This window comes from Tachypleus tridentatus, chromosome 2 (assembly GCF_004210375.1).
Source record: "Tachypleus tridentatus isolate NWPU-2018 chromosome 2, ASM421037v1, whole genome shotgun sequence".
Classification (NCBI taxonomy): domain Eukaryota; kingdom Metazoa; phylum Arthropoda; class Merostomata; order Xiphosura; family Limulidae; genus Tachypleus; species Tachypleus tridentatus.
Window position 1 is genome coordinate 22681230 of NC_134826.1, and position 26603 is coordinate 22707832.

The 26603-nt window shown below is 33.3% G+C and overlaps 1 protein-coding gene across 7 annotated transcripts in view; it reads left to right on the plus strand.

The window, feature by feature from the left end:
- The window catches only part of FER (tyrosine-protein kinase Fer), a 108269-nt gene that overhangs the window by 74621 nt on the left and 7045 nt on the right, over positions 1-26603 (plus strand). For all 7 annotated transcript variants that reach the window (XM_076480455.1, XM_076480481.1, XM_076480490.1 and 4 more), the window contains 2 exons: positions 5815-6028; positions 25726-25849. In XM_076480455.1, the coding sequence (XP_076336570.1) occupies positions 5815-6028; positions 25726-25849 (338 nt within the window). The remainder of the gene's footprint in view (positions 1-5814; positions 6029-25725; positions 25850-26603) is intronic.

Sequence of the window (26603 nt, forward strand, 5' to 3'; positions counted from 1 at the left end):
ATCCTGGTGGGTGAAGGGTCCAAACCCAACACACCACTTTGGCCTTGAATTTCTGTAGACAGGTAGCCTTGGGGTGGCCCCCCTTGGATCAGTCAGCTGGTCCACTTGGGCTAGGGTCAGTCAAGTACTAGTGTTGGATGTTCTCAACAGGTGTTGTGGATATTGTATCTGGTGCTGATATTGGGTATAGTGCTCACAAAACCCTGGTGTTGCTGCAGCATCCTTGTTTGATGTTGTAGGAGTACATGGTAGGTGGTGTCAGTGGGCACCGATATTTCCCTTCTTTTTTTATGGATCCTCCATATAAAAACTTAAATAAGGAAAAAATTCCATAGGAACATGATTACATCTTGAAGATTCTTAGCAGCAATCTTCAACATCTATAACATCTGTTGTACCTCATTTTCTTATCCTATATTCTCATTCAGAAGGGACTAGAGAGATTTGCTGGCTATCCAAAGTCAATAAAGAAGCTTCAATCTGGTGACATATTGGTGGGAACATCCACATTTCAACACAGTGAACTCCTCTTGCATTCAGAGGCAATTGGGGATATACCTATAGAGGTTACACCTTGTGCTACTTTGAATTTGTGCGAGGAGTTATTGTTGAGAGGGATTTGAAGAAGATCCTCGAGTCATAAATTCTCGCTGGATTTCTCCACCCAAGGAGCTTCTGCAGTAAGATGGAACTATGATGCTGACCAATGTCACTTTCTGACATTTACATCACTGCATCCACCTGCCACCATCAAGGCAGGTTATTAATTGCAAGGTACAGCCATACATTCCAAATCCTCTCAGATTTTTCCAGTGTCAGCAATTTAGTCACTGGAAGATGTCATGTCGTGGTACTTGTACGTGTACTCATTTCAGTCGTTAGGACTATGATGTCAGTGTGAAATGGACTCTCATTGTATCATTTGCAATAGCTCTCATCCATCCTACTTTTGTTCTTGCCCTAAATGGTCGGAAGAAAAGAAGTGCAGTCTTTGAAAATGATTCGTAACATTACTTATCCCAAAGCTCGAAAGTTGCTGTCCATCACTTCATCTTGGACATGTGCTGCTGCACTTTGTTCCACTATTACAGTGGGGATGCAGACGGATTTCTCTGTGCCTCCAAAAAGTTGTTCTAAAACCAAATGAAAATACTTTTAACCTCCATGGTTAAAAAGTTGATGAATCAATGTCAAGACCCATCTCTCTCCCTAATGTACATTCTAGTGAACTCCAAGATCCCCTTCCTTTGGTTCTGGGTACAGGCATTTCCTTGGGTACAACTTATCCTCCCATTCTAAGATGGAAAATTATCATATGTTCACGTCCTCAGTTGCTGGAATGCTCTTCCAACAACAAAAACTTACCCAATCGGCCCAGGGCAGGATCTATGGAGGTCGATAGACCTCCCTTGAATAAATACAATAAATAAAAAAGACGTCATAAACAGAAGGGCTCCCCACCCAATTTGCTTTCTACACATAAACAAAAATGGCCACCTTGATACAATGGAATTGTCAAGGTTTAGGTTCTTGTCTGGATGACATCAAAGCACTGACTGCTTACAACCATCCTGTATGTCTTTCCTTACAGGAAACATTTCTAAAACCTGCTGATACATTCACCTTTTGGCAGTTTTTTTTGTATGGAAATGACAGGCTGTGTGATGGATGAGTGCATAGGGGTAGGCACTATTGGTTGATCAGCGTGTGCCCACCTGTCTTTGCCACTCAACAGACCCTTGGAGGCTGTAGCCATTCGTATTTCTTTGGGCTGTATTATTACTGTTTGTTCTCTCTACCTCTTGTCAGGAGAGACCTGTGAACAATCAGACCTTAATGCTTTTGTTGAATAGTTGCTGTCTCCCTTTTTAATCGTGGGGGACTTTAATATACATCATCTTCTCTGAGGAAGTGCTAATATTGATGGGAGGGGTTGCTCTGTAGTGTATGCTTTCTGATCACAACTTTTCTCTTTTCAATAGTGGTTCTTATACTTGTTTTCATGCACCTAGTCAGTCCTTTACTGCTATTGATCTCTCAATTTGTTCCCATTCCCTATATCATAGAGGATTGACAATGCCATGTGCCCTGGTGGAAGCTTGAACAAAACTTGACCTTGCAATCATCTGTCAGCCATCAATAAATGGCTGTGTGGCAGCAGTAACTGACTATATTATACAGGCAGCTGCTCAATGTATTCCTAAAACCTTGACTCGTTTTTCAGGATATCCTCGTCCGTGGTGGGATCCTACCTGCCACATGGCATGGAAGGCTCAAAAACAGGCCTGGAATATGTTTCATAGATATCCTACACTCTTGCACAGCTTCACTTTCCAGCAGGCCCATGCACATGCTCAGTGGGTGAGATGTCAAAAGCCAGAAGGACTCTTGCATAAAGTTCACAACCAGGATATCTTCTACCACCAGTTCCAAAGTCATGTGGGACAAGATTTCAAAGGTCAGTGGGCAATATAATTCTGTCCCCTCTCGATCTTGCTTTTTTGATGGCCAGGAAGTAGCTGATATCAGAGCATCACTGATACTCTAGTTGAAAGCTTTTGCCAGGTATCTAGCACTTCTGCTTCTTCCTTCACCTTTTTAACCATCAAGACTCAGACTTCTTTCCTTTTGAGTTGATTTTCTCTGACTATAATTGTTCCATTACACTAGCAAAACTCAAACTGGCCCTTCATCAGTCTGGCAAGTACATCAGTCGAACCTGATAATGTACACTATGAAATGCTGCGCCATCTATCTTCTGCTTCTCTTGCTATTCTTCTGATTGTTTTTAACTGGATCTGGTAGGAGAAGTTTTTCTTGATGCCTGGTGCCAGGCTATTGTCCTACCTTTCTGTAAATGTGGAAAGGATCCCAAGATTCCTTCAAACTACAATCCAATTGCTTTGAGGAATTGTCTCTGTAAGACCTTAGAGAGGATAGTTAATACTCATCTTGTTTGGTTCTTCAAATCAAATAACCTCCTCTCACCCACCCAGTGTGGGTTCCGATGACAGTGCTCCACCATGGACCACCTGATTCGACTTGAAATGCCAACCAGAGAAGCCTTTCTCAAACAACATCTTGCAACAATATTCTTTGACGTTGAGAAGGCATGTGACACAAGATGGAGATATGGCATTTTGAAGACCTCCATTTATATGGATTACATGGCCATTTGTCAATTTTTTAAAACATTTTTTAATTGACAGGTGATTCCAAGTTTGTGCGAGTTTGACACTTTCCCTTTCTTTTCACAGGAACTTGGAGTCCCTCATGGCCGTGTTTTGAGTGTTACACTTTTCAGTATAAAGATTAATACCATTGCTGAACAACTCCCTCTTACTGTTGCAAACGGGCTCTATGTCGACAACTTTCACATCTTGTGTCAGTCGTTGAACATGAGGTATATTGAGCAGTAGCTGCAGACTGCTCTCAATCATTTACTGAAGTGGACCACAGCAAATGACTTTACCTTCTCTATCTCTAAAACTGTGTGCATGCACTTTTGCAGCCAATGGGAATATTCATCCCGTTCCTGAACTCCGTATCATTGGAGTTATGATCCCTAAGAAAAAGTTTTTGTGGTTTATCTTTGACAGTAAGCTGACCTTTATACCACACATCAAGTAGCTACAGGTCAAATGTACAAGAGCACTGAACATCTTCTGTGTCCTCTCTTCCACTGTTTTGGGAGCAGATCAATGTTCTATGCTAAATATATATCCTGCTTTTATTCAACTGAAACTATGGATCACTGGTCTGTGGATCTGCCAGGACTTCGGCTCTGTACCAGGACTTTCTGCACTTCTCCATTTCAGAGCTTATACATAGTCTCATGAACTTTCTTTGCACCTCAGTGGATCATGCTTTTTCAGAACAGACAATCTGCCATTGCTTCTTTTGGCTTTCATATCCAGGTGCAGTTTGATGAATTAGGTCTGTCCTTAGATAACAGTGCAATGTCCACTGGTCAGCCAATCCCACCATGGTTTATTACAGTCCCCAAATGTGACCTATCTTTAATTCATCTGAGAAAAGCAGAACTCCTGATTAGAAATACTGTCTGTTATTTGCTGAACATCTTTCGAACCATCCTTCCATTCCTATTTATACAGATGGTTTGAAATCAGTGACTGTGTGGGCTCTGTCATTGTTTGTTGTGGTTTGGTGGTTGTGTGCAGAATCTCCTCTACAGCTTCTGTGTTCACTACTGAATTGTACGTCACTTCTGTTAACCTGGAGCTAAGCAGTACTCAAATTGCACTATTTATACCGACTCACTCAGTTCTCTACTGGCCCTGGAATTGCTTCACATTAGTTCACACTCTATTTGTGCAGATATTTAAAACTGACTGGACCATTTCTCTTTAACATCTACTTCTATCCAATTTTTCTGAATATCAGGCCACATTGGTATTCACAGGAATGAGCTTGCTGCCACTACAGCTAAATCTGTCTGCTCTGGCACTATCACTGCTGGGCCTGTTCCATACATGGATTATGGTCCTGTATTCAAGGCTTGACACCATGCTAGTTGGCAGTCGACTTGGAAGGGGGAACGTGAAAACAAGCTTTTCCAAATAATACTCGCTATTGGACTTTGGCCATCTTGCTTCCATAAGGATCAGAAATAGGAAGTTGTTCTAACTAGACTATGCATTGGTCACAGTTTTTTAACTCATCATTTTCTGTTAACTGGGACTGATGCACCAGTATGTTGTCTGTGTAACACTCAGACAATGAGTCACATTTTACTGTCTTGCTGTTGTTATGACTTTCAATGACGGCACCATTTTAAACATGATCTGTCCCAAGGTTTATCTGTAATGTTACAGTGTTATTGGCAATGATGACACTGTTTACCTTACAAATATTTTTAGTTTTTTAAAGGCCATTGACCTTTTTAACACAATTTAAATTTTTAATTCATAATTTAGACTTTTTTTTTTATTCCTTTTTGAAGTACAACTGGTTTGATATGAAATTAGGAAATGGCTGTGACGTCAAATAACTAGAAACCAGGAGCAGAAAGGCGAACTTTAGGTGACTAACGCATATATTTGTACTTACTTGTTAGTCGTCCTAGTGAGTTATAATAATTACAATTATACTACAAAAAGTTGTTTAAAACTTGTATTACTTAACTTACTGATCACGGCTGTAACATTACATCAGGATGTGTTGTTGACTAACAGTGTAGTTTGGAGTTAACACTGTGTATGATTGGTTATCCATTAAAGATTTTTGTGCCTCATTTCATTTATTTGTTAATGAAAACTTTAGGTTGCACTATATTCAGCTGGTTTTCAGATTTATCCAAAATATTAAAGATGTCCAGTGTTTCAACTGTTTCAAATACATATGTAACTAGTTAATTGTTATAATTTACTGTAGCTTAATTAAAAAATTATATAATCTAAAGTTAATTAAATATGAGAAATTCAGTTTTACTCTGCTTGTAATTCCATTTTAGTACATATGTTATGTACATTTTAAACCATAAAACACACTCTATAACAAAATAGTGAATTAGTTTTAAATATCTTTGCTATAGTATAGCTGAATTGAAGTTTGTGTAATAATTATGAATTTAATTGTAAATTTTCAATGTGTTTCTTGGTCAACCTGTTTATCCAGTTATTATCTCATAATTTGTGACAGTTTTAATAAATAACTGATAGATCTGCTAGTTTATAATGAGCAATCTCAATGCTGCTTATATACGCTAATAATGTACCTTTTATATGAAACTACATTATTGGCATGTAATGATTAAAGTGACTTAATCTTTGCCTTTTGATTCAATTTTGATAGGGAAATTTTGGTGATGTTTACAAAGGAAAATTAAGAATAACCGGACAAGATGTGGCAGTAAAGACGTGTCGTGTAAACCTTCCCGAGGAACAGAAGAAGAAGTTTTTGCTCGAGGGTCGCATTCTAAAACAGTATAACCATCCAAATATTGTGAACTTTATTGGAATATGTGTACAGAAACAGCCTATCATGATAGTAATGGAGCTTGTTCCTGGTGAGTTAAAGTTTTAAAAGTATTAGTTGTTTTATTAGAAAAACTTGTGAAACTGTGGTTATGTACATTTTTAACCCTACCTGAACCATACAGTACCTTTCAGGAGTTAATTGCACACCTATGTATCAAATTTCAAAATGAAAATAGAAACTAATTCTGTTTTAACAATTTTATTCTTCCAAAATACTTTAGAATTAATATATTTCACACGTAGTGACATGCATTTAGTGTGATTCTCAAATTTACATTTTTTTGCAAAACTCTGCAAACAACACATTTACCAAAATGTTTAGAATTTATTTCTTCCAGTTATGAAGTGTAAGTTTACATTTGCTAATAAAATATTATCTCTTGAGAACATAAATCTTAAGATTTTATTTCTCATGTGATTTTCATTCTTTTTTCACATTTTATGGGTACAACCTTTTTGTCCTGCCCTATTATGACTTAATAGCATGTGATGTGAACAACTATTATTTAACTCAGCTGTGGAAATAGCTACAGAAGAGGCTTAAATACCACTGGATAGAGTGTATATTGTAAAAACAACTTGTCAGTCTATAGCGAATAGTGCTTTAAATCTTAAGCAGTGCAGATGTTTTAAGTTGATGATGGCTGCCATTAAGCATTAAGAACTAATTTGTTTTACTGGGAAAATGACAAGCCCTTACTTTCTTACAGAGAAAAACAGTAGAATTTGGTGGGAAGTTTAGAAGACTTGTGCACAAAACCACATTTCTGTGAAGATGTTTTAATTTCTTTAGATGTTCTTTTTGTTTCTGAAAATGTTTGGGTTCATTTAAATTTCTTTGAAAGCTAATAAACTTTTTTGTATGACAGGACACAAGATAAGCCTAATTAAGTTTAAAGAGTGCAATAGTTTATAGCAGATTATTCTGAACTCAAATCATTATACTTTATTGAAAATCAAATTTATTAAATATAAAATGATTTTTGTCAAGAATATTATCAGCAAATATGTTTCACCTTGATGCCAGTCTGGAAGGTAATATAATGATAATATGTTTTACCTTGATGCCAGTCTGGAAGGTAATATAATGATAATATGTTTTACCTTGATGCCAGTCTGGAAGGTAATATAATGATAATATGTTTTACCTTGATGCCAGTCTGGAAGGTAATATAATGATAATATGTTTTACCTTGATGCCAGTCTGGAAGATAATATAATGATAATATGTTTTACCTTGATGCCAGTCTGGAAGGTAATATAATGATAATATGTTTTACCTTGATGCCAGTCTGGAAGGTAATATAATGATAATATGTTTTACCTTGATGCCAGTCTGGAAGGTAATATAATGATAATATGTTTTACCTTGATGCCAGTCTGGAAGGTAATATAATGATAATATGTTTTACCTTGATGCCAGTCTGGAAGGTAATATAATGATAATATGTTTTACCTTGATGCCAGTCTGGAAGGTAATATAATGATAATATGTTTTACCTTGATGCCAGTCTGGAAGGTAATATAATGATAATATGTTTTACTTTGATGCCAGTCTGGAAGGTAATATAATGATAATATGTTTTACCTTGATGCCAGAGTGGAAGGTAATATAATGATAATATGTTTTACTTTGAAGCCAGAGTGGAAGGTAATATAATGATATGTTTTACTTTGATGCCAGAGTGGAAGGTAATATAATGATAATATGTTTTACCTTGATGCCAGAGTGGAAGGTAATATAATGATAATGTTTTACTTTGATGCCAGAGTGGAAGGTAATATAATGATAATATGTTTTACCTTGATGCCAGAGTGGAAGGTAATATAATGATAATATGTTTTACCTTGATGCCAGAGTGGAAGGTAATATAATGATAATATGTTTTACCTTGATGCCAGTCTGGAAGGTAATATAATGATAATATGTTTTACCTTGATGCCAGAGTGGAAGGTAATATAATGATAATATGTTTTACTTTGAAGCCAGAGTGGAAGGTAATATAATGATAATATGTTTTACTTTGATGCCAGAGTGGAAGGTAATATAATGATAATATGTTTTACCTTGATGCCAGTCTGGAAGGTAATATAATGATAATATGTTTTACCTTGATGCCAGAGTGGAAGGTAATATAATGATAATATGTTTTACTTTGAAGCCAGAGTGGAAGGTAATATAATGATAATATGTTTTACTTTGAAGCCAGAGTGGAAGGTAATATAATGATAATATGTTTTACTTTGATGCCAGAGTGGAAGGTAATATAATGATAATATGTTTTACCTTGATGCCAGTCTGGAAGGTAATATAATGATAATATGTTTTACCTTGATGCCAGAGTGGAAGGTAATATAATGATAATATGTTTTACCTTGATGCCAGTCTGGAAGGTAATATAATGATAATATGTTTTACCTTGATGCCAGTCTGGAAGGTAATATAATGATATGTTTTACCTTGATGCCAGTCTGGAAGGTAATATAATGATATGTTTTACCTTGATGCCAGTCTGGAAGGTAATATAATGATATGTTTTACCTTGATGCCAGTCTGGAAGGTAATATAATGATATGTTTTTCCTTGATGCCAGTCTGGAAGGTAATATAATGATAATCCTTTATCAGTTTCTGCAGTAATTCATGAAATCCACATGATATAAAAATATTCTCTAAAGATATCTGGTATTGGTATTAAGACTTCAATTAAAATAAATAACAAAGTTTTAACCCTATTTGTTAACCTGAAGATGACCTAAAAAGGTTGGAAGTTGTTCTGTATTGTATTTTAAAGTTTTACTACTTGCACCAGCCTTCTTTTAAATACAATTTCTTTAGTGTTTTTTATTATTTATAGGTGGCAGTAGTAACTATTGTAGTTAGCAAAATAAAGTAACGGAAGAAATGCTGATCAGTATCAGTCAGGTTAAACCTGATTGATATATATGAATTGTAACTTTATGTAATATAAAGTAACGAAAGAAATGTTGATCAGTATCAGTCAGGTTAAAACTGATTGGATATATGAATTGTAACTTTATGTAATAAACTTTGAAATGTAAGTATAGAGAAAGTATTTGTAATGTTATGATACAACACTTTGTCTAGGAGATGTTTATTTATCATGCTTGCTGTTTAAGAATGCAAGATTTAAGGAGAAAGCTCATTACTGCTGCATTCTTACTTCATGAGAGTAAAAATAAACAGTCACAATTTTTGTTTTTCCAAATCTTAACTGCTTGGTGGTCAACATAGGCTGTGTACATTCCACTTGTCACAGAATGAGAGCAGGCAGTTAATAATGCTATAGTGCTAAAGTTGCCTAAATCAAATTTGTTTCATCATTGGAACTCTCTTCAAGACCTGAAATTTTGGCTTTCCAAATACAAAGGGACAACAGATTATAAAAATAAATAAATAAATAAAATACAAATCATGTGCTCCAATTTCTTAACTATGAAGGTAAGAGTGTGTATAATTCGTTTTTTCCCCTTTAAGTATAAAGTTAAGTGGAGCCTTGTGTTTGTTGATAACACTATGTAACACATTTTGTTCCTGGATAGTATGTGTTATTTCTTAATTGCTTACGTTGTAAAAGTACAGAAAATGGCCATTATTCCTTTCAAACTTTGCTTTTGTAGCCTGGATAATGAAATTTAGAAATTAACCTATTTTCTATGTAAAAACAGACAAATTTGCACATTTTCATTTACATAAGGACTGAATAAAACAACATATGAATCAAGGTTCACATGTATTTATACTAAAGTCATACAAAAATGTTTAAAAGTGAGTAGTTTTTTGAGATTTGCGACTGTAATGTAAATCACTTTCACGTATCAGCCTCCTAATATAGTCTTCCATCATGTTTTTGTTATACACTCCTTGGTCACAAAAGCAAAGTTTTAAGAGAAAAATAGGTCTTTTCCATTTACTTTAGGTATACACAATTGGGAAATAACACATTCTGCCCAGGAACAAGAAAAGGTAAAAAATTTGTTACATGGTGTTATTTTGAAGCAACTGTATAAAAGACCCTCATAGAATATTCTTATTGATGAGTTTTAGAAGAATGTGGATTGTACTATCCTAGATCAGGAACTTACAAGTTGTAAAATTTTAAAAGTCAGTGTAAAAATAAAACTTGAATTATAAAAAAATTCTTAATTTCTAAACCAGATACTATTTAGCAGGTTTGATGTATTATGGTTAAGTATTTCCACTGTGACAAAAAAAAAATTAGTTTCTTACACCAGTCTGTAAAGGATTAATCAGATACACTTTATTTATTGTTACTTCATAAATAAAATGAAATCCAGTGTTAGGAATCCAACCTAATTGGATTTCCATACTCAATCATGTTTTAAGTATGATTCAATTATTCTACATTAAGAAAGCTAATGAATAGTAAAGTTTTAAGTATTTTAGATAATGTTATTTCCATTCTTGCATCACAACATAAGTTAGCTTCAACAAAAACCTCTTTTGGATAATATTGTCCATTGGTAAAGAAAGTTAACTCAAGTACTAACAATGAGCTATTAATGACAAAATTTTGGTGAACAGTAAGTTGAAAGTTTAAATTTTTGGAAAGAAGTTCAGACACGTGAACAGCAAATAAAGTTGAAGTTAAATGATTTGATCTCTATTATTTATGGAAATCAGTAGGTGTTTTTATTGGGTTTTTTTAATTGTTAAATACGTACCTTGTACTGGTACCAATATCTTACAAGTGTAAATTACAGAGACATCAGTTACTTTGCTATTGGTAAAAACAAGGAAAACCCTTTGATTTAAACTCCACACATCTTTACATTTGTTGTGTGGAAGCATAAACTCCTTAAAAACTCAATTTAAAATGGTATCAATTCATAGTTCCAGTGACAAAAGAATGTAACATAGAGAATTATTATACTAAAAATGTACTTCAGAAAAACTGTTAAAAATTAGCATTTTCATTTTTTTCAGTAATGAATACTGTTGCCAGGGGGTCATTGCATGTTGAGATATCCAATACAAACATGTAGTGAAAAGAGTAAAAATATTTTTTTACAGTGTGAAATTACTTTAAACACACACACTTTATTTTAGCTTGACACAGAGTTAGGTGGGAGATATTTTAAAGATCTATTAATTTGTAAAATGATTCATGAAGCTAATATTTACTGTCAGAAATGCAAATTGTAGTGAGTTAGTTACCAGTGCTATAATACAGTTTTTCTTCTCTTCTTTGTTATTGTATTTGTGTTTGAACTAAGAACTCTTTTACATGTAGCTAAAGAAAGAAAATATCCAAGCAATGATGTTTCAATGTATCTCACGTTAAGTAGAAAACTCCAGGAGAGAGCTCTTCATAGAATTAAAAGATTAATTAATGAGGCATGTGAAATGCAATACAAAACCTTTTGATAAGCATATTTGATAGCTTTTAAAGTGATTGATTTTAAAATGTATTAATTTTTAAGTTTTTCTTTGAGCATCTGATATTTTTGTGAAATCTAAGTTTTTGTTTTCATTCCAATATTTATCATATAAGTTTGGTAATAGTTTAGAAATATTCAGAGCATTATTGCTGAACAAGTAGAAGTTTAAGATGGAAATGTTACCAGAATTTTTTAAAATTTAAAATCATAATTTTAATATTTTTGTCATTCATCAGCCATCATGTTATGATCATTCTGCTATCACAACATTTGTTGTTGTTGTTTTTTAAATAGTAATATAAAGAGAGAGAGAGAGACAGCTGTGTTAGATGGTAGCAAGTTACTACTGAAGAAAGACTAGTGTTTGTGATTAAAACAAAGGTAGAATACATACAATTATCTGGTTCTGGATAACAAATGTAGCACAAGTACTTTGTTAGTTTTCAAAGATCTCTTCTACAGTTATTACCCTGAATTAGGCATGTTGTTGCCTGTTTCATTCAGAAATATTTACTTTTGGATACACGCATTTTAGATATGAACTAATTTAGATTTTTTTTAACTTTTGTAAAGGACTAGTGATTAGTTGAGCACATAATTGCCAATAAAATTGGATTAAAAAATAGAATGAATTGATCACAATGGGTAGCTTAACGAATGAATTGATCACAATGGGTAGCTTAACGAATGAATTGATCACAATGGGTAGCTTAGCGAATGAATTGATCACAATGGGTAGCTTAGCTTACATGTAAAAAAGAAGCAAAAAATGAAATGGGAATATGTGGGAAACTTTCAGAGCTTCATTGAAATGGTATGATATAAAATATTCATAAAATACACGGTTGTAACATTGGTTAGTGATTTTGGTTTTGAATTTTTTATGTATTTAGATTTCATTTTATGGAAAATGTGTAATGTTGGTGAATGAAAATGTTGATAGTTATCTTTGGTATAAACTTGAAAATGTTGTACTTGTCAGTCATGGGTACATAATAGTGTGATGACCTTACCAATTATTTGTTGATAACAAGCAGCCTAAGGTTTGCTGGTGATTCCTGCTGGTTGGCTGCTTTCCCTGTGGATTGCAGTTCAAAACTGGGGTTAGTAGTAGGTAGCCTTTAGATGCTTTGCTATAAAAACAGACAGTTGTGTTTGATATGTGTTGTGTTAGGCTGGATACACAATTTATTGATATTAACAAACATTTTAAAAATGGTTTTCTGTGCAGAAAAAAAAAGTAAATATCTTAGTCATTTTAATTACAAAGTCTACTCAGTGTCTGTACATTTCACAAACTTAAAATGAAGAAAAGAGGAATCTGTGTATTTTTTTCCAACAGTGAAACTGGTAGACTGGAATGTTGTAAAAATATGAATTGTAGGCCTAATAAAAGTTGCTTGAATATACTTAAGTACGATTTGTTGGAAGACTTGTTCCACCTACATCAACTAATTAACTTTGCAGTTATATTGGAGAAAGTGCATGCTGAACACATTAAATATTTTACAGATATTTCTTCTTGTGTTTACTACTGAGTCAAAAGAAAAGTACAAAAAAGTGATTTGTAAAAATGTTAGACTGCCAAAAAAACTCAGCAAAATCACTTTTGACTTGCACGTGATGTATGTGTATATATTTACATAACACAGCCACTGTAGAAAACGTATAATACTTTTTAACTTTTTTGTTTTTTGACTGCTCTTTCTGGAGTTTTATGCTACTCAAGGTAAGGTTTTAGGAGTATTTTTTCTGTTCATTTTCTTACAATTTTTCTTCAAAACCTGTACTTTGCACTGGAAAAATAAATAATTTTCCAAGCATTTCTCAGTAGATGAATGACACCATTCATAATAAGCAAAATGCAAAGAAGTCTTTTCAATAGTGATAGTAGCAACTTGTTTGTACAAACTTGCACTGTTTGTAGAAGTTTAATATTCTGCATGTAGCACTTGCATTTCACTTAGGCCTACAAATGTTTTGTATGACTTCTTCAGCTTTGAAAAAAATGGTATGATAACCCTTATATTACTTTTAACATTTGTATACATAGTTTTCTGAAATCGATTAGTATTTAGAATATTTTTTGGCACTTGTATATAATGTTAAAATAATAACACACAATGTTCAAATAGATACACAATTATAAACATTTTAATTAAAGTCAATATACAACCATTACGACATTTAAGTGCTTAGTCAGCTTTTTTAAAGTAGTCTTCAGGAGCGAGTTGAAAGACCTAATCTTGTCTTATTTATACCATTATTTTTAAATAGATCATATGATCTATGTACAGGTTTACAATTCCCACATGAGCATTTTAGAAAAGGTTGTCCCACGAAAACTTCGTAGAATGGACAGCAACTGCCTGTTATAGAGACACAAGTGTAGAGGACGATTTTTCAAAAGACTTCCGTGTTTCGTCTTTAAGCTGATGAAAGGCAGAAGACGTTTGAAACGTCATCCTCTACTCGTGTCTCCACAACAGGCAGTTGCCGCCCATTCTACGAAGTTTCATCATGAATACCCTGCCTAAATAATTTATCAAAGAAGGTTGTCCAATATTTACTACTTAAGAATACTAATATTTAGAAGCTACAAATGCACATTAGGAAAAACTGGGTTTCTAATAAATTCGAGGGTGTTTGATCATTACATTAGTTTATTTATTAATCAAACTACAATATGGAAATAAAATGAATCCATTACAAGGGCATAATAAGAAATATATGTATAACCACTGTTACCTGTAACATAGGGTATAATAAGAAATACACATATATAACCATTGTGACCTGTAACATAGGGTATAATAAGAAATATACATATATAACCATTGTGACCTGTAACATAGGGTATAATAAGAAATATACATATATAACCATTGTGACCTGTAACATAGGGTATAATAAGAAATACACATATATAACCATTGTGACCTGTAACATAGGGTATAATAAGAAATATACATATATAACCATTGTGACCTGTAACATAGGGTATAATAAGAAATATACATGTATAACCATTGTGACCTGTAACATAGGGTATAATAAGAAATACACATATATAACCATTGTGACCTGTAACATAGGGTATAATAAGAAATACACATATATAACCATTGTGACCTGTAACATAGGGTATAATAAGAAATATACATGTATAACCATTGTGACCTGTAACATAGGGTATAATAAGAAATACACATATATAACCATTGTGACCTGTAATATAGGGTATAATAAGAAATACACATATAACCATTGTGACCTGTAACATAGGGTATAATAAGAAATACACATATAACCATTGTGACCTGTAACATAGGGTATAATAAGAAATACACATATATAACCATTGTGACCTGTAACATAGGGTATAATAAGAAATATACATATATAACCATTGTGACCTGTAACATAGGGTATAATAAGAAATACACATATATAACCATTGTGACCTGTAACATAGGGTATAATAAGAAATATACATATATAACCATTGTGACCTGTAACATAGTGTATAATAAGAAATACACATATATAACCATTGTGACCTGTAACATAGGGTATAATAAGAAATACACATATATAACCATTGTGACCTGTAACATAGGGTATAATAAGAAATACACATATATAACCATTGTGACCTGTAACATAGGGTATAATAAGAAATACACATATATAACCATTGTGACATGTAACATAGGGTATAATAAGAAATACACATATATAACCATTGTGACCTGTAATATAGGGTATAATAAGAAATATACATATATAACCATTGTGACCTGTAATATAGGGTATAATAAGAAATATACATATATAACCATTGTGACCTGTAATATAGGGTATAATAAGAAATATACATATATAACCATTGTGACATGTAACATAGGGTATAATAAGAAATACACATATATAACCATTGTGACATGTAACATAGGGTATAATAAGAAATACACATATATAACCATTGTGACCTGTAACATAGGGTATAATAAGAAATACACATATATAACCATTGTGACATGTAACATAGGGTATAATAAGAAATACACATATATAACCATTGTGACCTGTAATATAGGGTATAAGAAATATACATATATAACCATTGTGACCTGTAATATAGGGTATAATAAGAAATTCACATATATAACCATTGTGACCTGTAATATAGGGTATAATAAGAAATACACATATATAACCATTGTGACCTGTAACATAGGGTATAATAAGAAATGCATATATATAACCATTGTGACCTGTAATATAGGGTATAATAAGAAATACACATATATAACCATTGTGACCTGTAACATAGGGTATAATAAGAAATACACATATATAACCATTGTGACCTGTAACATAGGGTATAATAAGAAATATACATATATAACCATTGTGACCTGTAACATAGGGTATAATAAGAAATATACATGTATAACCATTGTGACCTGTAACATAGGGTATAATAAGAAATATATGTATAACCATTGTGACCTGTAACATAGGGTATAATAAGAAATATACATATATAACCATTGTGACCTGTAACATAGGGTATAATAAGAAATATACATATATAACCATTGTGACCTGTAACATTTGAAAATAGTTCATCTCAATATCTTTAATGATTCAATCTGGTAAGCAGAAAACTTCATGAAAGTTTCAACAATTGAAGAAAATTGTTATAAAACAGTAAAATCATTACTACAAAATAGACTTGTATTGCTCGAGTGGCTCAAAAACCCAAGTGGCATCACTACAAAATTGAATTTAAGCTACTATGTTAATAATATTGTTACCCTTCTGTTAATTTTCCTTTTTACAGTTATTTTATTATCTATTGTAAAGACATTTAAGCATATTGCAGTGGATGTAAGTTAGAAATGAGTATATAAACACTACTTGTTAAGTGATGTTTTGTTTGTTAATTAATCTTACAAAGTTGATGTTACAGAGAAGGCAAAAATGAATATATTTTGACCCCTGTTGTCCAATACTGAAGTGAGTAATTTTAGTTCTTTAAATTTATAAAGATGGTGGTGATTTATACTGTTATAATACTTTGATAAAGATATTCAAACATAAGTTGTGAAATTATTATTAGTTCAAATCAAATTTATTATTTCTTTGTGGCTACAGATTTATAACCATTTTATTTTACTTGTTGAGGTCCAAATTTTGCCTTTCACACATTCAGTAATAAACAGAGGAAATCTATCAAGTATTGAATCACTGTAATAACACTGATTTCCATTATCCTTTTGAGCAAAGGAAACTTCTGTACAAGATTCATGCACGTAGTCCACACGTTCCAGTGCATTTTGTGGTGAAGTTAATTTACGAAATTCCAAATTAGGAGTAGAAAATAGCACTGTAGTGTTAGCACAGTTTGTTTCACTTTGTAGCTACAGTTGTCTGTGTTTAGACTCACCGTCACTTAACTGGACTCGCCATGTGTTAAGTTTTAAATAAGATTGAGTAGTAATTTGGAACCAATTAGTTGTGCATGTGAATATATCTGCACGTGAAAACTGGAAGGAAAAGTCCTTTTGCAGACAGCAAATGTTTTCACTTTTGAAAGACTTAGAAACCTTTGATTGTATATGTGTGTGAGTTTATGCATATGAGTCATTTTAATATGTAGTCTTTCTAGTTCTTGAGTTCAAAATTGTAGTGATTTTGTAACATTATCTGCTCACTGTATTTGATGTGCAGGTATTTATGTAATTATGATTGTACTGTAGTGTGTTGTTTTTTTAACACTCCTACGAAAAGACGTTTCTAGTCCTGATTTCTTCAAGCCCGTTCCTCTGGCTGTGGTTTCGCTAGATAGTAGATAGGGACAGTGGGAGTCTCGTTAATCCATTCATTAATGGATTTAAATGGCAATTTCATTTAAATACAAAATTATTAGCCTAATATTAATAACCTTTCAAGTTGCTCTGGGGCCTATTAGGCCCCACTTTTCGTAGGAGTGTTAATAAACTTAGAGTATGTGGTATCCACAAATTTATGTATTCAAGGTAGTATTGTGTGGTGTTTTATAAAAATGTACTCTAGTAAAGATTTATGAAGAAAGAATATTTCTAGATTGTTAATGGTGTATATACGTTTTAACAATGTTTTAATTAATAATTGTATTTAAAGAATGTGAACTATAACACCAGCCTGCATTTGTTTTATTGTCTTAATTTTTACATGTTCTACAGTAATCCCTATATACTGAATAATTTGATCTAAGTAAGTGATGTTTTTTTTCTCTTTCTGATTTATATGACAAAGTTATTTTCAAGATCTGTATAGCTGCACTACAAAAAATATTAAAACCAAAACATGTTTAAACTTGCAGGCCTGTATCATTTTGATTATAGTTTAATGGTGCTATTATCATCAAAAATCTGTTATCCCATGAATTATTCTACTTAACAAACATTCAGTGTGTGTATGTGTTTTTATCCATGTATATTTGACAAGAATGTGAAAATTTGAAAGTTATGCAGAGTGGTACATGCTAGCTTAAATGATTGTGTATTAAGATCAGATAGGTGATAAGGGTGAAACTAGAAACAGCTCCTGTCAAGTTATCAACAGTTATGAAAAGTTTTACACAAGATTCAGCAGTTTGACTTGCTTCAGTATTTTTGTCACTTTGAGGCTAAGTGTCGTAAACATTTAGGTTGAATTAGGTCTTGCATAACAAAATACTTTTTGTCATTTTGGTGTCAGTGGATATCTTGCAGTTAAATTTATTTGTCTGTGAAATACTATTTTTTTTAAAGAATGGTGATGGTGATTGTTAAAGGAGTACAGATGAAATATTCTTTGTGTATTTAAGCAAGTGAACACAGTAATATTAATCAATAAGTTTACTTTGCCTTGAAGAAATGAATGTCTTGATGCATTGGAATGTGCCTTTTTGGTTCATCACCCTAGATATGGCTACTGTCAAGTCAAGGGCTATGATGAAAGTAGGCCTAGTGCTGTTTTCAACATAGTTAGGGAGGGACTGTGGTGGTTTTTGTTATACAATTCAGCTTACATAATTCAACTTCCAGTTTTGAGAGATTGCTGAATCTTGTGCTGGAAAAACAGCAGTAGAAGAGAAAACATTTTGTCACAAGGCCCAGGCTTTTACTGAGAAACAAAAAAGTAGTATTTTGGATATCAAAGATTCAGAATTGATCTTGAAACCAGGCTTTGTGTATGTGAAAATTCTTGGCCATATAGTAGATATGTACAAAATTCCTATTAATCTTAAGATTGTTGGTCCCAGCCTGAGATTGTGCAATGTATAAATAACTGTTCTTACTGAAGCAGTCTGTTTTTACAGTTGAACAAAGTAAACTATAAGCTGCTATTTCAAGAAACTTTATTAATTGTGAGAGTATACTGAGGGTCTATCATTGATTACTTGAGAAGTCAACTTGTATTGAGCTCAGTGATACTAAAGTTGATACTTAAATGATGATAAAGAAAATGAGGTGCTTTGTGTAATTGTTGTTGATAAAAAAAAAAAAATGCAGTTTCTAAACTGGAGCATCTATATGAATATACTTTTCTACTGAGAGGAAGAAACAAGGTTTCTAGGATTATCTACACTTCTCCAAGTGACAGAAATGCTGTACCTGCTGTTTGCATTAGTGTTGGCAGAGCTGTAGTAACCAAGATGTTCATAAGTTGTAAATTTAACATCAGTGATGAAGCTCTAAACAAGTCTTTTACAACTCCACCTGAAAGGGTATTTTACAGAATAATATAAAATACCTGAGACCATCAGGATGATTAATCTCCTCTCAAATGGAAAAGCACCAGATTCCGATGACATACCAGCCCAAATCTTAAAATATGGAGTGAGTAACATCTAGTAGAAACACCTGTTTCAACTGATATGGAGTGAGTAACATCTAGTAGAAACACCTGTTTCAACTGATATGGAGTGGGTAACATCTAGTAGAAATACCTGTTTCAACTGATATGGAGTGGGTAACATCTAGTAGAAACACCTGTTTCAACTGATATGGAGTGGGTAACATCTAGTAGAAACACCTGTTTCAACTGATATGGAGTGGGTAACATCTAGTAGAAACACCTGTTTCAACTGATATGGAGTGGGTAACATCTAGTAGAAACACCTGTTTCAACTGATATGGAGTGGGTAACATCTAGTAGAAACACCTGTTTCAACTGATATGGAGTGGGTAACATCTAGTGGAAACACTGACACTTGTTTCAACTAATACCGTTTGAGCAACTAGTGGAAACAGTGACACACCTATTTCAACTAATGTGGCATAAACAAACTATTCTCTGAAACTTTTAAAATGCTTGTATTCTAAAGCTGTCTAAGCACAAAACAAAACCCCCAAGTGTGTGACAACTATAGAAGCATCTTTCTCTACTGGTCATAACTGGGAAGATTTTTGCTTGGACTGTATTGAACTATTCTGAAGCAACACTTGAAGGATGTCTGCCCAAGAACCATAGTAGGTTTTGTTATGGCAGAGGCACCAATAATATATTTGCAATCAATCAGTTATAGGAAAAAGGCCAAGAACAACACATGGACTTTTATATTTGTGGATCTTTTCAAGGCCTTTGACACCATTAGCAGGAAAGGTCAATGGAAACTTCTTACTAAAGTTGGAAGCCCTGGAAAGTTGATGATGTGCCAATTTTATGATAGCAAGAATAACTGAGGATGGAGATGTGTCCAGACTTTTTTGGGTGATAAACTGGGTACAACCGGGGTTGTGTGGTGATGTTTACACTGTTCAGCACCCAGTTTTCTGTTCTGTTGTATGCTTTTAAAATATATTGAGATTGGCATGTTTATACAACTCAGAACTGTTGGTGAACTGTTCAACTTATGATGACTCTGAGTTAAGTTAAAAGTCTTTGAAAAACTGGTGTAGGCAACCCACTCGAGGAAGATTTGCAGATTATATCTGTTAACTTCTCCAATGCCTGTAATCAATTTGACTTAACAGTCAGCTCAAAAAAGACTGAAGTCATGGTACGGAAGTTTCTGGCAAGTCTTATACTACCCCATTCACCAAAATCAGTGGCCATATAGTGACAGCAATGGAAATCTTCACTTGGCTGGGTGACACTTTATCCTGAGTTGCCTTCATACATGAGAAGGGGAACCTCAGGATAGCTGAAGATGGTGCTGTTTTTGGAAGTCTATACCAGAAACTATGAGGTAGGAGAGCAATCAGACTTGTCATGAGCCAGAAGGTGTATGTTGCTGCAATTTTGACATCTTTGTCTGTAAAACCTAGTAGAAACATTCTGCCTCCCATATTAAAAAACTTGAACACTGTCATCTAAGTTGTCTTAGGAAAATTATGGAAATATATTCACAATACAAGATGTCTTACATAGAACTACTGTGAAGAGCTAATCTATCTGGTGTTGATGCACTAGTCAGGAAGGTACAACTGATGTGGGTTGGTCATATTGTATGAATGCCTGACAGCAGAGTGCTGAAAAAAAAGCTGTTTTACTCTGAGTTAGCTTAGGTAGAAGGTACACAAGGAGTTCAGAGTAATTGCAATAGAAAAGTCTTAAGAAAAGTGGCATACCTGCTGAAAGTAGAGAGAAAAAAGTCGCAGGATAGTGGATGCTGGTTATCATTAAATGAACTTTCGGGAGCGCTACAACAACCATTTTTAATCTCCTGGTGATTGATAGTGTCCAGTGCATGGAAGAACCAGGCAAAAATATGATTATATTGCCAAGAAATGAGGTGAAACAATGGAAAATGGAAATATTTGGTTGCCATACTTGACTATAATTGACTACCATTATTTTGTTAAGTCTAGTAACAAATACTAGCTCACTCAGAGTAAAGTAAAGTATAGTGTACCTATTGTTTTCTGATACACTGACTTAAGAAAATAATCATTTTGTAGATTACAACAATATTCAAACTTTATGGTTATAACTGGATGTTTGGTTAGTGTTGAGGATAACTGTATATAATGAAGTCAGAAGTATTGTTTACTTCCAGTGAATTAATAGATCTCATTGAAGTTTAACCTACGAGGGAAATCGGATGACAGTCACAAATATTCCCCCCATTCCCCCACTGGAACCATTGCTGTGTTTTAGCAACCTTGAAGGAAACTTGTATGTATTTGAAGGGCTTTACTTACAGCTAAGACAGCCAGACCTGCAACTTCAGAACATCCGTAACACTAAACTTAACAGTATGCATAAGTGTATTGCAGAAACCCAATGGATTTAACATTCACTTTTTTTTTTTTGCTGCAATGTGTCCTTGCAATATAGTAGTAAGTGCATTTACTATTCACACAAGAAGTGGTATTCAAACTACATCTGGAATGATAATTTAATACTGGGGTGTTATGACCCAATTGGATGTTATATTTAAATCTGTAATGATAATTGGACATCTAAGCAATTGGGAAGTAAGTTGATGCAGATTATTAATCTTGAATTTTGGCATAAAAAAGGCAATGATTCTTGATCACTGACCATCTTTTTGAACAGACAAATTTTTCTGAAAGCTGTAAAGTAAGCTAAAAGTGTGGAAGAAATTTTATGAAGACCTTTATTGGTTCCAATAACTCTGGAAAAATTGTTACTAAATTGAATGAACAAGGTAGCTAAAAACAGTTGTTACTGAGGACCAGTACAAGCCATTGTAATCAACAATGGATTGTCCAAGGCATTGTTGGTTAACATATCTAAAGAGATAACCATACTTTTACTGCCACAACCACAACACCAGTGTGTGGCCCTCCTGCACCTTGTGTATTGTCTCCTACTGAGAAGAAGCCACTAATGGAGTTGATTTCCAGCTTATTGTCCTGTGGAGGGACATACCAGGACTAAACAGCATCAGTGTCAGGTGTTTGCTCACCTTTAGAAGTATCTCCCAATCCAGAAAAAAATCTTCTCATTCCAAAAATGTGGCAAGAGGGAGAGTTGCATCCTCACAAAATGTTTAATGTTGCCAAGAAAACTTATTCCCAAATACCTCTCTTTTATTATACCGAAAACCCCCAGATGAGTTCATCACATGGATGGAAGATGCATTATATGCCAAAAGGAACTGACTCCTGCCACAGGAGAAACAGTATTGGAGATTGTCATCAGATATCTATAAATAGATGCATGCAGAAAATGTAGTGGAGACTCTGTAAGGTGTTTTTAATGTAATGAAGCTTCATGGAAACGATGGACAGATTTTTTGTTTCATTTCTGTGAAAACATGTCTTGTATGTAATGTAAAGCTTCAGTTTATGTTACTGTATGTGCATTTTATCCTTTATCAAGTCTTGTAACCAGTTCAGTTTTATTTAGAAGTGCAGTTTATCCTAATTAATTCCTATAAGTTGGGTTGCCATATTTTATTTTGAAGTCTTTAAATTTTATCTTCTAATTTGAATTATTATACTTATTTGATATTTTCAGTTCTTCTATTATTAATGTTAATTAATTTACTTAAGTATTAATTTCATTGTTTTTGTATTTTAAGATTATTTCATAATTTTCTTTTACCTTACCTTATAGTTGTCAATCTGGACTTATGTGTGGTTTGTTTGCACCTGAATTTTTTTTTAATCCCATGTTTTGTATACAATTTTAAACACAAAGGGTAATAAAAATTTGTAATATTGTGACTGTAACAGAGGAGTAGTTACAGGTATAAAATATGCCAATCATCTTTCTTGGTTACTTGTTATACAACGTGTTGATAATTCAGCCTATACCGTATACATACAGTCATTGCTTTGAAGTGGATCACAGAGTTCAAAGTAATTGATCCTGATAATGAACTCTGGCTAGACTTGATATTTTACTCATGTGAAGAGCTATGGAACAAATGAAAGGCAGCAAATTGGAGCAGGCTGTTGCAAATTAGCTCTGACTGTCTCATAGTGTTACCAGAATGTGCAGTTGTTTCTAAATCAATATATGATTGTTGATACACAAAGAAATAGCAGACCACCATTGAATACACAAACAAGGTGACTGCAGTCTGTTAGTTCTGACCCACTGTGATCAGAGGAGGTACCTTCTCAAAGATTGAATCTGGTATAGCATCTTCGCTTCAACTATACTGATGATTGGAAAAGAGACTAGAGGACAGTGAAATACATTTGGTTCATAGAACAGCTCAAAACATCTTGACTCCAATGGTGCCAAGAGCATACCATTGGATTACCATTTGGAGCAGTATTATTTTTACAGGTGAGTCGAGCTTTACTCTGCTTCCTTAAAAGAGGCTTGTATTGATTTACAGAGAAGCTGGACATTGATTTACCTCAATTTCTTACTGAAATGTGATACATTAGTCAGTGAAAGTGTTTTGCACACAGAAATAACCATTTTTTTTAACATACTGCCCTCAGCATTCTTTGAATGGTACTACTGTTACACACAAGAGCCATATTCTACAACTTTTTAACACTAGGTCCCAATTTCAGCCTTATTGATAAGAATGCTAACCCTCATTTTGCTACACTGGGCAACACATTGTTTGTAAAAAATAAGTTGAGTGAATGAAGTAGCTTTCACACTCATTGAACTTCAGTTTCATTAAGTGACCTCAGACATCAGTGATGCAATGATGCACTTAAAACAGTTCTTTCAAAAGAGTGGTCAAGAATAACTCCAGTACATTAGTGCCAGACCTCCCTTGTTGTTTATGGCACTCTTACTTCAAAGTGAAAGGAAATATTGTATATTATAGAGAAAGTAAAACCACATATACCAAATGTTCATTTATAAACATAAGTTCATTGAACCAGTCATTCACACTTTGGATCACACAACTAGGCATAAGATACTTGAGTTGCATAAGAATTACTTGAAGAAAGTGATTCATATTTTATAATGGCAATTTTCAGTTTTGTGTAGTCGCAACTGTAAGATTACAAATTTGATCATCACATTCAGTTGTTTTCAGTAGTGTATTCATTTTGTAACATATTTGATTGTTTTGAGCTGTATATTATTTAATTGATGAATTTCCGTTGACTCTTTGATGGCTCAGTGATAAATCTGAGGGCTTATAATGTTGCAAATCTAGTTCTGGTACTCACAGTGAATAAAGCACAACAAGCTCATTGTGTAAGTAACTGTGACTAAATTTTGTTAACATTTGGGGAAAAGATTGAGATACAGAAAGGATTGTGAAAGTTAAAACCTATCATAACATTTTACCCTGCCACAATTGAAAAAAAATTGCCTCCCTTTAGGTAAATTTTAAAAATATCTATAGGTAGGAATGTTACATTTAGCTGTACTTTTGTGAACAGGAAGTTGGTAGTTTTAGTCTAGCTTGAATCATTGCTCAAAAATAAGGTTACATGCTACAATGATCAAGTAAGAGAGCCTACCTATGTAGGTTTCTGTATCACTTGTCTTTTAAGGTGTAAATTATACAAAATGGTGGCACAGAGGTTTGTACAAATTAGTATGAGCTGCAGTAAACCAAAATATTCTTTTAAAAAAAGTTATTTTAATGAATTCTGGAATACAGGTGAGAGATAATGTGTGTTAGTGAATAGGTCAAGATAATGTGTGTGTGAGTGAATAGGTGTTTACTCTGTGTTCTATATCTTTGTCAATTTAACTTTTTCATGTCCATGTTAATTTTATTCTTTTACAAGCATTTCATTTAAAAAAACCTTTTATTTGTGATATCACAACATTAAGTAGTGTGCTAGAAGAATAAACAGTACAGAATTGTATCAGAAATTTTGATCAACCATTAGATAATTTACAGCCAGAAGTGTAAAACATTCTTCTGAAAACTTTATAGTAACATGTTTGTTTGTTCAGATTATTTTATTTGTGTGTATGTCTTACATGTATATACATCTATATAATATGCATATCTGTATTTTGATATTTCATGTGCATGAATGTTTGTTAATTCATTAAATAAGAAACAGATTTGATGTGTTGTATGGGCCTTAAGATACTATATCACACTTGGAATATCAATGTATGAAAATGTGTGGAAACATAACTGGGAAATTTAACATCTGACATATCTTAATTGGAATATATTTCTTTTACTTTCAATTTTATTACCATTTTATAACTAATTATGAATAAATAAAGCAAATAAAAACAACTTGAAAGGTTCTTTGGAGTTTATGGTTAATTATTTGCAACTGTGTACTCTGTTCTTGTTAGCATCACATAATTTAAAAAATGTACAACATTTTTTATACAGTTAGTTACAATTCAATATTTTTAGAACAACTTTTTAATTTTTGCATATTTATCCATTCTAGGTGGGTCTTTATTGAATTTTTTAAGGAATCATGGTTCTTCACTCTCACTAAATGATCTGTTAGCTATGTGTATTGATACGGCTGCAGGAATGGAATATCTAGAAAACCAGAATTGTATTCATCGGTGAGTTATCTTAACTTCAAGTAAAATGATCAAAGATTAAATTAATGTTCAGTGTCAATTTTGTGTGGTATCAAAAGAACACAAAACTAAATTATTATGACAAACTATCATTTCATAATAATTTTAATATTGAATAACTTTTTACTTTCCATCTTAGTGTGGTTTAATATAGAGAAAAAAAGTGAAAGCCCTAACAGTAATTTAACAACATTTTAGATATTAACTATCAGAATTTAATGTACACATTTTTAAAGAAGAATCAAAACCACATCATTAGCTTACTCAGGGTGATAGGGTGCTACTGACTGGCTGCTATTCCTCTGGTTAGAACCTGAGGGTCTCAGGTTCGAATATAAGGCAGCTTTCAGTTAATTGGACAAGAAAACTCTAATGCAGATTTACTTTTAGAACACTTTTATGTAAGTTATGAGATGCATTAAGAGTTGCCTACACTCAGATTTAAAAAGAATAATTTAACAATCACTGTCATAATTAGCACTGCATGGCCACGTGGTTTAGGCACTTGACTCATAATCTGAGGGTCACAGGTTCGAATCCCCATCACACTAAACATGCTCACCCTTTCAGTTATGGGGGCATTATAATGTAATGGTCAATCCCACTATTCATTAGTAAAAGAGTAGCTCAAGAGTTGGCAGTGGGTGGTGATGACTAGCTGCCTTTCTCTTGTCTTACACTGCTAAATTAGGGACTTCTTGTGCAGATAGCCCTTGAGTAGCTTTGTGCAAAATTC